Genomic DNA, 14,160 nt, shown 5'->3' with positions numbered 1-14,160 from the left:
TGCACATATTAACCTTTCATGGCCTACAGAGGCCATTCACACCTTTACTTCTCTTCACCTCTTTCCTTCTCTATTTAAAGTCCAGTGCGGAAACACTTGAAAGGAACTTTGTGCCCCTCTTTTAAGACATCTCAAAACATCTCATCTCAAAACAAATGAGAATCTATAGTTACGAATGAGAATAAAGGAGAGAAAACATTCAAATGCATAAGGGGAATAAGAATTGGGGAGTAAATGTGAAAATGTCACAATACAATATATTTATAACTATCATATATATTTATGAGTACCATTCAAAGATTTGGGATCAGAAAGACCTTTAATGTTTTTTAAAGAAGTCTCTTATTCTCATCAAGGCTGCATTTATTTGAAATCTCAGTAGTGTGTATTTATCCTTTTGTTGTCACCGATTTCTGAGTGTGATTTTTATGCAGCTTAGTTTCAAAAATTTGTTTTATAAAAAGTTTTGAGTTCTGCAACTCAATTGAGTTTTTTTTTTATTTTTTGTCTCCCTGTCAAGAAGGGAGAGATGCAGGTGGTGGTGCACCATATTTTATACTGCCTCTCGAGCTCTTCTGCATTTGCCCTATTTCAGAGCTAATTAAATGTTACAAATACTAGCTTTCAATTATACTGCAATGTTGAATGGATATACTTAATAGGGAAAATTTAGGGAAAATGCACCAGCAGGACAAATTTAAAACAGTGTAAATATGTTTACTTATTGTAGTAGTAATAGCTGCCTGTTTTATATATATATATAATATATATATACATACATACATACATACAGACAAACACACACACACACACACACACACACACACAATATATTTGATCATTTCATCAGCCATTGGCAGATTCGGCAAAAAATTTGTTTTAGGCCCTGCCTTTAAGAATGATCTGCAGATCTGATTACTCACCTCTGCAGACGGATCTGATACCCACAGGAATTCCCCTCTCCAACAGACTCTGCCCTTTCTGCAGCCACTCTCTCTGCAACCTAACCAAAGTATATACTCTTAACCATACATTGTTCCAAAAAGAAAAAAAATGAAAAGAAAATACAGATACTATACAAAATATGTATGAAGAGTGGGATAAGCTGTGCCACTTTTTACTTTAAGTTTTGGTCTAATCAAGGAGAAAAAATAAAAAAAGGACAAAATAATTTAATTTTAAATAAATGCTTTTCCTTCCAGCATTATATTAACCAAATAATCTAAAATAAAGGTTTCATGATTTCCACAAAAATATAGATCAGCACAACTGATTCAACGCTGATTCTTCAACATTGACAATAATAAGAAATGTTTCCAATTCAGTGGGAATAAATTACATTCTGAAATATATTAAAACAGAAAAAAAAATTACTCACAATATTACTGTATTAACTATATTTGTGATCAAAGATATGCAGACAGCATCTTGTACTTACAGATATGGCGCTGATACGCCTTGGCTGTGTGCAAACCACCCTGCAGAGAGAGCCCATGCCCTTCTCAATGAAGTCATCAAGGATGAATTGAGTAACCTGGGTGGTCTTCCCACAGCCAGTCTCTCCACTGATTACCAGTACCTGATTAGAACTGATCAGCCTAACCAGCTCCTACAGTAAGACAAAGACAGAAAGGGGCATCAACTACAAACTATAACTTCCAATGGGTGATAGCTAACTGCTATTACACATTAAAACTATAGACTCAAAGAGGTTAAAACATACCATTCATACACATACAGACCCTGTTTATGCACAAGCAGCAATCACAAAAGGTGATATTTACCTCTCTCATTCCATAGGAAGGCAGCTTCTCTCTGAATTTCTGAAAAAGGAAATGCCACAGTAAAGCTAGGCCGTTGGCAAAAGTGTCAAGGATTAATAAAAAAAAATCTGTCTCACCAGCATATCAAGGTATCTAGCATTATCGTTTTTCTTCTTCTGATCTTTCTTGAGCTCCTCATCCAGGGAGGGTATCCGCCCAACATCTTGGAATAAGTACTCCAAGTCAGTCTCATTAAGTTCTTCTTTCACACTTGCTCCTGACTCATCCTTATTCTCCTGTTTCTCCTCTTTAGGCTCAATTTTTGGCACTTTTACAATGTTCTGAGGTTCTGGTGGATCATCTCCATCAAAGTAACTGGAAGGCAGACACAATTCTGTTAAGTCTGGAAAAGGCAATTGTATAATTATTTAATATATCCATGATTTCCATAAATATATGTTAACCCTAATGATTATGCAATATTTGCACCTGTGGCCACTGGGCTCCTGCTTCACCCTCCAGCTCTGAGATGTAGAGGGGTCCGCATCTCTGCCTGCATCTCTCTGGACAGAGTTCAGCAGCTGAGTAATGTGCTGCTCTCGCTGTTCATCCATCTGAACAACAGCCCTCTGAAATGACACACCATACTCAGACGTTCTCATGATCTTAAAAATAATTTTGATTAATAGGCTTTTGCTTAAATACCTGAAATTTGTTTTCAAATAGAAACTGTGCTCAAGCATGAATTTCTTAGAAAACTGACCAATGTTACAGTATACATGATGACCTCCTTCTGTAATGTTAATCGCATAGTTATTTTTTTTTTTTTATAATTCAGACCTTTTGTGTCCATTTATTTGTTATTGATATGCATTACAAATATCTTATTATGCCAGCCACTGACTCATGTTGCAGCTTTCTAATAGCAATATTATAAAACACGTTATCAAGTACTGTATTTCAACTAACTTATATTGCTTAAAATATAACAAATTGTTCATAATAATCAAATAATTTTTGCAACCGCATCCAACTCACAGATGTCCTCTCAGCCTCGGATCTTTTGATTCCACCCCATTTGGCATACCACAGTCCTATTTCTCGACCCTTCAAATGGGGTGGATGTTTGCCTCTTCCTCTTCCACCTCCACCTCCAGCTCCTTCTACTCCATGTCCCTGCTTTTCCCTTGAGTCCCAGTCGGAGCTCCTCGTGTATCCTCCACCTCCGCTGGATCCAGCCCCTCCATCCCACCTGGAACCTCCATCTCCGAACCTCCGACTCCCTCCTCTCCGACCACGTCTATTACCATACCCATGATTCATGCCGCTGGACTCACAAAACACCGGACAGTGATCCTATTAACTGGAGCCGCTGTTATAGTTCTGATGCAGGTTCAAAGATGATAAAATGTTAAGATGCCACTGAATGTAATTTATTACTATGTTTTACACACCAACATAACGCTATTTTCTCAAATATCTTTACTGTCGTACATTTATGACGAACAGGTTTTATCCGAGGCGAGGAATAATGACGTCTTGCAGTGCGATTGGTACTGGCTGCGCATGCGCTGTAAATCGAAATTCAAACCAATGCTACTGTCACTTGATTTTTCCCCTTCTCCTTTCCCAAATCCTAATCAATTATAGATAGACTTGAGGTATATATATATATATATATATATATATATATATATATATATATATATATATATATATATATATATATATATATATATATATAATTATTATTATTTACTTAATCATTTAGCAGACACTTTTATCCAAAACGACTTACAAATGAGGACAACAGAAGCAATCAATTGTAATATTAAAACAACTAGAAACAGATCCAAAACTAAAGCTACTAAATACTACCTAAACATTTTAAAAATATAGAAATTAAATGAAAATTACAAATGCATACAACAAAATTTCAAAACGTAACATTTAAATGAAAAACTGAAAATAAAGCTAACAAAAATTCCAAATATTAAAGAACAAAAGGTTTGAGTATAATAAAGATCCTAACATAACACTAAGCCAACAAAAAAAAAACTACATATGTGTATGTACGATCACATACAAACACACACATACATACAGAATATATATATTATTTCATTCACATTTAGTTTGTTGAAATATTAAAATAACACAAAATAAATTAAACTAAAACTTAAATATATTAAACAAATTACCTATACATAAATTCGGGCATTATTTAACTAAACTGAAAATAAATAACAAATAATATGAATCAAATGGCAGTAGTTTATCAGTAATCATTAAAAATATATATAATAAATAAATAAAAATAAATAACACTGCCAACACACTGTAATATATATATATATATATATATATATATATATATATATATATATATATATATATATATATATATATATATATATATATATATATATATATATATATATATATATATATATATATATATTACTTATACATAGTAAGAAATGGTTATAAAAACTGAAACAGAAGTGAATCAAGTATAATTAAATAATTTGTACAAATATTTAATTTACTGCTTAATCCAGCCCAACATAGTTTTAGCTAGTTTTAACATGTCTCCCAGTCTGACCAGAAGTGGCCAAAACTAGCCAACAGATATTAAGTAGCCATGTTTATTTATTTAAAATGACTGCAAAGAAAAATATATAATTAAATAAATAGTTTTTGTTATAACATAAAATTACACACAAAACATATGGCTTCCCAAAACAGCAGTGTCATCGTGAATACGTGTAATGTTCATTTCAAAACCTAGATACATGAATTATGTTCACACAAACAACATTGATTGTGTAATCTTATAAATCCAAGTAGAAGAGAAGTTATTTCCTGTTTCCTGCTGTATTCCAGAGCAAAATAATAAATAAATAAATAAATAAAAACAAACCTTGGAATTAACAAAATTAGCTATGTTTACCTCTTTTGAGCATCTGGCTTCAGGCAGTTGTTGAATGCTACTCCAATTGGCTTATGCACATAATATCATTATTGTTTTGTTTAAAGGCAGAAAATTATACAAAATTATTGAAATAAAAGTGTACATTCATTTTAAAAACTGATTTTAAGATTGTATGAACAGCCTGCTAAAATACTAGCATAGCTGCTCACATGCTTTTTTTTTTTTTGTTTTTAGATGATTTTGGAAACTGTCTGGGAAAAAAAAAGGAAAGAAAAGATCATCTTCTAAAATATAACATGTATAATTGCTAGGATACTAGCATGTGTTTTTTTCTTGAGAAAAAGATTTACACAGTGGCTAACTAGGTTTACAGTCCACCCACAGACCAATGGTATTACTCTGAGGCACACGTCTTTACATTATTAAGCAGTCAAGGGAGTTGGGGGTCTCTGACACTGATGTCTTTGACAGGATGTGACAAGCTGTGAAGAGAGTGAGTGAGTGTGTGTGTGTGTCATGTCTGTCAGTGAGGGATTAAAAGGTATTATTTTAGGATAAATGTGGTACAGAAGCAGGAAGTAATAGGTTGTTCCAGATCTTTTTTATTAATGTTGTGGAGCATCTTGTTCTTACTTTACTCTTTAATCACCACCTCTGTCACTCTCTGCTAATTTAACACCCCTATTTTCAGTAGCCTGTCAATCTTTCTCTCACTATAACATCTACTGATAGCTTTAGATGTAACTCACAGTTAATTGCTTTAAAAACTCAATCTGAATGTCAGGCACTTGTAAAGATTTTAGAGGGGGTGGGGGAATAGCTGAGATGAAACACAAACATTTGTGCAGTAGAATGTAACTTTGTTTAAAAGAAGTACAATTTATTAGCCTTTAAAAGAAAGGGAAAATACTTAAACTATGTACTTTTTTTAATGCACACTGAATGTAATATTTTCATTTGTAATTTTAGTTTAAATACAATAAGCTGAATGTTGTGCTTTTTGGCCCATAGGACTTGCCATGGGACTTAAATATATCTTTATATGTAATTTCATAATGAGTTTTATTGTCTTAAAATATATTTCAATGTAATTTCTGTTAAAATTGTGTCATATATTTGAATATTTTCAAATACATGACACAAGTTCAACAGAAAATTAAAAACAGACAATTGTAATTACACATTTATCATCATGAAGTTACAATTTAGTATATTTAAAATGTAAAAACAATTTTGTTATTAAACACATCAATAAATGTATACTTAAAAGCTTGACTTTATAATAAGCAAAAAGATTATTAAAATAAATAATGTTAAATGTTAAAATTAAAATCAGCTTTTTAATTTCACTATTACAAAATTGTACTTTTCAAAAGAAATTTTCCTGGTATTACATTATCTGCAAGAGTGTTTTTTAATAAACTTTTAAGATTTAAAATACAATACATTTATTAGAATTAAATTCATTTCTTTTTCAAAAGAGAATGACTGAAAACCTTTTTTAATAAGTGAGATATCGACTCTGAGAACTAGCCCCATACTCCCCTACACTAAGCAAATAGTAGATTATTTTACTATAGTATGAAAAAAAAAAAAAAAAAAAAAAAAAAAAAACAAGGAGAAAAATGCAATTGTGGATATTGAACTCTTTCTGTTCTTGCACAAAATGGAACCTTTAACTTTGCAAGAGTAGTTTGCGATCTCAGAAACATTCAGACTTGGGTATTTCTGTCCCATTTGCAGATGTGGATAATTTATAAAGAGACCATGGGAGTTGTTTCAGTGAAGAGCTGTTGCACATAAATGGGAATAAACCCATCTAAACTCTTGAATGAGGCAATTTTCTGTGAATAAATCTTTAATGAGAACACAGGATTGATGAAAATATTTTATAGCATTATGCCTTAGCTATTTTGCTGCTTGAAAACACAAGGCTAAGACAAATAATCTGCTATTCTAAATACATAACACATAGATAAACACTCAGAAAGACATTGGACATTTCAAAATGACAAGAAATTATATCTACAGTAAAATATTAGATATTAGAGTTATTTGAGCTACATGAGCCTCCACGAATGGCTTTCGCAATTAATATTCACACTTTTAAATACTCATATTCGAGTATTCATATTCACATACTGATACAGCAGAGCTCAAATCAAAATTCCACTGAATCGTCCATGAATGGTCCATTTGAGAGCTGAATATATGCCACTATTAAATGCAAGCGAGTGGCCAGGATCATGTTTCTGATTGCAGAAGCAGTGCGCTGAAAATTCCTAAGTGGCTCAAAAATTAGCACATTTGCACACAAATTATAACCTAAAATAGGCTCATGCATCACGCTCAAGTGTACATTTGTGGAATGTTTCATTGACAGAATCTCTTTTGCTTTTTCTCAGCAGTCATGTTGGGAATGCATATAAAAAAGAACACAAGTTTAGGGCTTTAGTACAACAAAAAAGATGTAGAAATACCCACATACAGAAGCAAGCATATATACAGCATTTACATATCCATACTAAGATTACAATTAAAGGAATATTCTGGGCCTAATGCAAGTAATCAACAGCATTTGTGGCATGTTGAATAATTAATTAGAACTTTTTCCCTAGTTTTCTTTAAAGGGGATGTCTAATACTATTTCATGTGTTCTGACTTATTTACAGTGCAGAGTTGGATTCTCATGCTAAACATGACCAACGTCTCAAAAAAACGAGCTGGACGTATTTATATGCCAAAGACACAATTCAGGTTTTGTATAAGTTTCATATAGTTTTTTGGCCCTGTATGACATCACAAAGGTCTGGATCTGATTTTTAGCCATATTAAAGTCAATTAAGTTTTTATTCCTGTTACGTTTATGTTGATGTCACTGCTTTGCAGATGATTGCTTCAAATGCTTTGCATGCTTGTGACTCTTTAGCTCCACCCACGGCACGCCCTCAGAATAGAGGTCTGCAAGCCCGTCGAGTCCATTTGGACCAGGCTCGGGCCATTCTTTTTTTTTTTTTACAGATCGGGCTAGAGCTGATTTAGCTCGCTCCTTTTATTGTACCCATTTACATGCAAAGCACACATAGGCTACCTTATGAAATACTGTTATAATGATTATAGGCTATTATAAATATTATACATCGTCAATGCAATACGCAACGCATATACACACGCATTAGAATATAGGTGACAGTTAACCATGCAGAGCATCAGGGAGAAGTTGGAGTGTGGGGAGTTATTAAAAGTTCCCAATGCTTCAGGAAAAGCTGCATTTTGAAAGAGATTTGATTTGATTACCATGACAAACAACGAGCCAATTGGTCATGTGCAGTACTCGCTATCTCCTCATTAGACACGCCTTTAAGAAATGCATCTATATGGGATTATAATAAAATAGTTTTTGTTTTCGATATGTTTTATTTCATTAAGTAGTAATTTAAAGCTTTCTATAGACATATATATGTGTCCATGATGCATATTTTCACTGAGTTTCAGTTTATTTTTGTGAAGCGCTCCTATTCAAGACCAGACGGCAAAAAGCACATTATGTTTGTTTTCTTTATTTTATAAAAGCACAACCTTTTGTTGACATTGTGAGTGAACTAAAATGAAAGTAGACCCTTTACAGTTATGACTGATGAATTTCTCTTTCCTTATGAGCAAAAATGACGGTGTATCCACGGAAAACATGCAAAGTGATAATGCTGGTGACTCCATGTCCTGCAAAGCGCCTCACAAACTATTGGATATAGCGCACATTTATCTAGGTTCAACTTTGAACATTGTTATACATTAACTGTTTTAGTATATGTATAGATTTTATTTTAGGCAAGTTGTGATGATTTGAGAAGGCTAAATTGATCAAACATATGATCAGCTTACTGTCTGCCGCTGGCTACTTGGTCATTACTTTAAAAAACAAAAACTTATATTTAACGAACAAGAAAAAATAACTTTTCGAAAATTAACTTGATAAAAAAAACGAAACTAAATATAATCACTTTGCTATTACATGCAAAACTGAACTATTTTTAATAGCTGAAACAGTAGTATTAGCAGTTTTGGGAGAAAGAGCGGGCTCGGGCTGGTCATTCTGATAAGCTGTCGGGCACAGCTCGGGCCTGAGCATCATGGTTCGGGGCAGGGCTCAGGCCTAAATATGGGGCCCGTGCAGGGCTCTACCTCAGGATCCGGACTGCTTGATTGAGAAGCAGTATATCTGTATCTGTCTTTTTAAAAATCTTACAAAACTAAAGACTCTTCAAAGATATGAAGAATGCAGTATTATACTACGGGGCTGTTAAATGCTCGGCTGATGAACATTCTGAGGCGTGCAATTATTTTTAGGGGTACGGCAAACGTAGTTCCAGTCAGCTCTCTTGACCGCATTACAGTTCCATATCACTTTGGATAATTATGTAATAACTAAAGACTATATAGAATACCCAAGACATGTCACTTTTGTTGTCGTCTTGAAAGGGCAAAAATGCAATGCTCGATATGGCCGCTCAATCACAGGAAGCCCCGCCTTCTGAATGAAAAGCCAATCTCTAATCGGTAAAGTCAGCTGGTCACTGTAGCTGCCGTTAGAAGTCCCGGTTGCTATAGAAACAGTCAGTGCTCTGATATGTGCGCTCAGGACTGTGCATGCACACTGGCTGATCTAGCACTGTGCTGATGATTTTATCAGTTAGCCTATATAGTGTAGCAACTTAAAGGTTACACAACACTTCTCACTAGCGAGGTAATAACTGTTGCTGTTTAGAGACGCACAGATTTAGCCTAATTCACACAAGCTCTCTCTCTCTTTCTCTTTCACTGTATGTCTCTGTCTCTCTCACTCACTTTCTAAAAACTTAATTAATAACTGCATTAGAATGCAATCAAAATGCATTAGAAAAAGAAAGCAGACCCGAGAATGTGATGCGGTCACGACCCGAAGCGTTACATACTCTACAGGTACACGAGATCAACACGAGATTGGCAGAAACTGTGTGTGGTATTTTAGCTTTGTGAAAAATTACAAAAATTCTTTACAGTGAAATTTACACAAAATAGATTTGTCTGTGTTTTTGATCACATGGTTTACTTTTTGTTTGATTATTTTTTACATATACATTTTTACATTTACATGAGTATAATATATACATAACATGAGTAAATATATATACTCTTTTTTTATCTCTCTGTTATCATGATGTCTGCTTTTTTAAAATGAATGGGAGGGCAAAATCAAAATTGTACCACAAGTGCAAGTTAACTTTTGCTTAACCCAGAACATTCCTTTAAAGTCACACATACATTTGAGACACAGTCAGGGATACACCTTGACTATTTTATGCAGAGCAACCTAAAAAAAAAAAAATGCAATGTACACATTTGGAATGATTTATTTCAGTATGCCATATGGTTTCTGCCTGAGCTGGAATACTAAAATGTATTTATTTTATTTATTTATTTTCCTTGTACACACGCCCTCGCAATCCTGTTCGTTGTCGGTCTCACCACAAATGCACATACAGTGCTCGTGACAGTATTTATCCTTCTCTATTGAGCTCTCTTCTGAAGCTTTTCAGTCTATGCACTTACATTTGCATTCAATATATGACAGAATATCTGAGAAGCGAGTTAAGTCCATTCTTCCTACTTTGTACCCAATAACCTTCATTTCAGCATATACGTCACTTTCATCCACTCAAGTGTTTCAGCTTTATTCTCCGGAGCTTCATTCAAAGTAAGACATCTGAGAGTAGACATTACTGCAGTAACCCCCAATCTATCATTCTAGAGGCTTGAAATCAAGGGCAAATCCAAACAAACCAACACTTTGTCTCATCATGAGATTTGTTGCCTCTCTGATCACATTTTAGTTGCATGTTATAAAATAAATCACTTTCCTTTCCAAACCTCCAGCTCTTCCTTATGGCATGCTAACCTTGAATTTTAATTCTAAAGCCATTTACATCTCATCATGCATCATTTTAATCCCACAATTGCTTACTAAAACAAACAGTTTAGCACACTAATATCTCTCATTGATTTTCACATTGCGACTGATCGCTGCTAACTCTAGTTGTGCTTAGATGATAATACTTTTGAGTCTGGGTGCTTTAATCTACCTTGACCTTACAACACTATGAGCCTTCATCATAATATTTCATCCAAACCTTCTACACTTCTTCCTAAGGATTTCTTAGCCAGTTGGCCTATCCTGGTGTTTCTGGTTACTTCAGTTCCCCTGATCACCTGCCTGCCTCCTATAGGCTTCATTAAGCAGCTGTATCTCTTCCTGGTAACCTCCAGCCTCCTGGTGCTGTCTTCGGCTGTTCTGTCTGTGTGCTTCCACTGTATCTGGAATGTGGATGTTAATGTTGTCCGCATCCGGGTTACTTGTAGGGATCAGCAGCGAGTATGAGGCTGTTTCACCTAGGTCACACGAGACAAAGCGGTTCTCGCGACGAGAGTAGCGTAGTGAAGGTGAGCGTGCGTGTGTGGATGATTGGCTGATATTGGAGACAATAGACACACTGTCCATGGCCTCCTCATTGTCGCAGATCTCCAGAACCTCCAGGTGAATTTTTACGTTGGTGTCTGCGACTCCGCACCCTACTCCAACTCCACCACCCCCAGTGCTTGAGTTACGCTCTTCAGCGCTAGGTTCATGACCCACCGATTTGGAGCGGTACACCTCAACTTTCTTGGCATTGTTTGGGGAGATCTTCAGGCCATCGCTGCTGACTTCATAGGTGGAGAGGGACAGTGTTTTTCCTGTGGGGGCATGGAGGGAAACGGTGCCCTGGAAGGCACATAATGGAATGGCTAACCCAGCTGTGGATCTCTGTTTGGAAATGAAAAGACAGGGAGACATGCTGTCAAGTCAAGTGCCAAACAGTATGCAGGGGTTAAAGCTAAAAAAAATCCTAAGCCTCAATTTTTTTCAGGGGGTTAGGGGTTGAGGAAGTGGACACATACACAGGGTTATTTACCAGACAAAAAAAAAAAGACAAAAAAAAAGAACATTATTTAAAAATAACTTGTAACATATCTGCCATTGCCATGAGCCCTTGACAGGCCCAGGCTACAGATTATGGCAGGATATTTGAAAAAAGCAACACCAAGAAAGTTTACAAACTACAATATGGTGCAAACACGTGTAACATGCTTTTGATATAAGTTTTACTGGTTAGCTTTGTCGTTGACGGTACAAGGTGACCTACAATCTAAAACATGAAATTTGTAAAGTTGTTTTGTTCAAAAGAAATAATGGTAAATTAAATACTGTGTAATGCATATAAAATAGGAAATATACAAACAACAACAAAAACATTAAAATGGTCCAAGAACTGGTAACTTAAACTAGGTTCATACAGATACTGCAGATACTTTTTTTGGTTTTCAAGGACTAAAATCAGATTTCACTTATCAATCAATATTTTTATTATCTTTCAGATTCTAATAAAAAAAATTAACTAATAAAATAAAACAGACACAAATATAGTGCAACACATTCAAAGAATGCAATAACTGTGACAACTTTAAAATTGGATACTATGACAAAGTTATCGCTTTCCTTATTCAAACTCTTTTTTTAATTATTAAAGGTGCTGTAGGGAACTTTTGTAAAAAATATTTTTTACATATTTATTAAACCTGTCATTATGTCCTGACAGTAGAATATGAGACAGATAATCTGTGAAAAAAATCAAGCTCCTCTGGCTCCTCCCAGTGGTCCTATTGCCATTTGCAGAAACTCCATCGCTCCCGGTAAAAAATAACCAATCAGAGCTGCGGTCCGTAACTTTGTTTGTGTTCAAAATGTAGAAAAATGTATATAATAAGCGAGTACACCATGAATCCATTTTCCAAACCGTGTTTTTGGCTTGTCCTGAATCACTAGGGTGCACCTATAATAAGTATTTATATTCAGACTATTTTAGATTGCTTCGGAGATACCGCGGTGGAGTAACCCAGTACCTTTGTGATTCTTCATAGACATAAACAGAGAGAAGTAGTTCCAGCTACGATGTTCTGTTTATTAACCGCTAGAGCGTCAAAAGTTCCCTACCGCAGCTTTAATATATGATTGAAGAGTTTGGTGATTTTACATCCGAGTTAGTTCTGGCTGCAGATAAAGTCTTAATAGTTGGTGATTTTAATATCCATGTCGATAATGAAAAAGATGCATTGGGATCAGCATTTATAGACATTCTGAACTCTATTGGTGTTAGACAACATGTTTCAGGACCTACTCATTGTCGAAATCATACTCTAGATTTAATACTGTCACATGGAATTGATGTTGATAGTGTTGAAATTATTCAGCCAAGTGATGATATCTCAGATCATTATTTAGTTCTGTGTAAACTTCATATAGCCAAAATTGTAAATTCTACTTCTTGTTACAAGTATCGAAGAACCATCACTTCTACCACAAAAGACTGCTTTTTAAGTTATCTTCCTGATGTATCCGAATTCCTTAAAATTCCAGATAAAATTGCAACCATTCAGCCGTCAGCTACCGTATCACATCAGACAGTGCACTATAGACCCCCTGAGGAACAGTTCCACTCATTCTCTACTATAGGAGAGGAAGAATTGTATAAACTTGTTAAATCATCTAAACCAACAACATGTATCTTAGACCCTATACCATCTAAGCTCTTAAAAGAGGTGCTTCCAGAAGTCATAGGTCCTCTTCTGACTATTATTAATTCCTCATTGTCATTAGGATATGTCCCCAAAACCTTCAAACTGGCTGTTATTAAGCCTCTCATAAAAAAGCCACAACTTGACCCCAGAGAACTTGTTAATTATAGACCAATCTCGAATCTCCCTTTTCTGTCCAAGATACTAGAAAAGGTGGTATCCTCACAATTATATTTCTTCTTAGAGAATAATGGTATATGTGAGGATTTCCAGTCAGGATTTAGACCGTATCATAGTACTGAGACTGCTCTCCTTAGAGTTACAAATGATCTGCTCTTATCATCTGATCGTGGGTGTATCTCTCTATTAGTTTTATTGGATCTTAGTGCTGCGTTTGACACAATTGACCACAACATTCTTTTGCATAGACTTGAACACTTTGTTGGCATCAGTGGAAGTGCATTAGCATGGTTTAAATCATACTTATGTGACCGCCATCAGTTCGTAGCAGTGAATGAAGATGTATCATATCGATCACAAGTGCAGTATGGAGTACCTCAAGGCTCAGTACTAGGGCCGCTACTCTTCACGCTTTATATGTTACCCTTGGGAGATATCATCAGGAAACATGGTGTTAGCTTTCACTGTTATGCTGATGATACGCACCAATTTGAAAAACTAATGGAATGCATAGTCGATATAAAAAAAATTGGATGACGAGTAATTTCTTACTGCTAAATTCAGAAAAAACAGAGGTGTTAATCATAGGGCCTAAAAACTCTGCTTGTAATAACCTAGAACACTGTCTAAGACTTG

At 34.9% G+C, this 14,160-nt stretch overlaps 2 protein-coding genes across 2 annotated transcripts in view; both read right to left on the bottom strand.

The window, feature by feature from the left end:
- The window catches only part of dhx36 (DEAH (Asp-Glu-Ala-His) box polypeptide 36), a 46,862-nt gene extending 43,564 nt beyond the window's left edge, over positions 1–3,298 (bottom strand). Inside the window, exons 1-6 of the mRNA XM_026287781.1 lie at positions 2,802–3,298; positions 2,253–2,392; positions 1,901–2,138; positions 1,785–1,823; positions 1,439–1,609; positions 924–1,003 (exon numbers count right to left, since the gene is read on the bottom strand). Of these exons, the coding sequence (XP_026143566.1) occupies positions 924–1,003; positions 1,439–1,609; positions 1,785–1,823; positions 1,901–2,138; positions 2,253–2,392; positions 2,802–3,086 (953 nt within the window). The 5' untranslated portion in view covers positions 3,087–3,298. The remainder of the gene's footprint in view (positions 1–923; positions 1,004–1,438; positions 1,610–1,784; positions 1,824–1,900; positions 2,139–2,252; positions 2,393–2,801) is intronic.
- Positions 3,299–6,590: 3,292 nt separating this feature from the next.
- LOC113118536 (probable G-protein coupled receptor 149) overlaps positions 6,591–14,160 on the bottom strand; it is a 44,015-nt gene continuing 36,445 nt past the window's right edge. The window contains exon 4 of the mRNA XM_026287780.1: positions 6,591–11,536. Within this exon, the coding sequence (XP_026143565.1) occupies positions 10,928–11,536 (609 nt within the window). The 3' untranslated portion in view covers positions 6,591–10,927. The remainder of the gene's footprint in view (positions 11,537–14,160) is intronic.

Source organism: Carassius auratus, chromosome 18 (assembly GCF_003368295.1).
Source record: "Carassius auratus strain Wakin chromosome 18, ASM336829v1, whole genome shotgun sequence".
Lineage (NCBI taxonomy): Eukaryota > Metazoa > Chordata > Actinopteri > Cypriniformes > Cyprinidae > Carassius > Carassius auratus.
The sequence above is the reverse complement of the archived record's forward strand: the minus strand, read 5'-3'. Positions and strand labels throughout refer to the sequence as shown.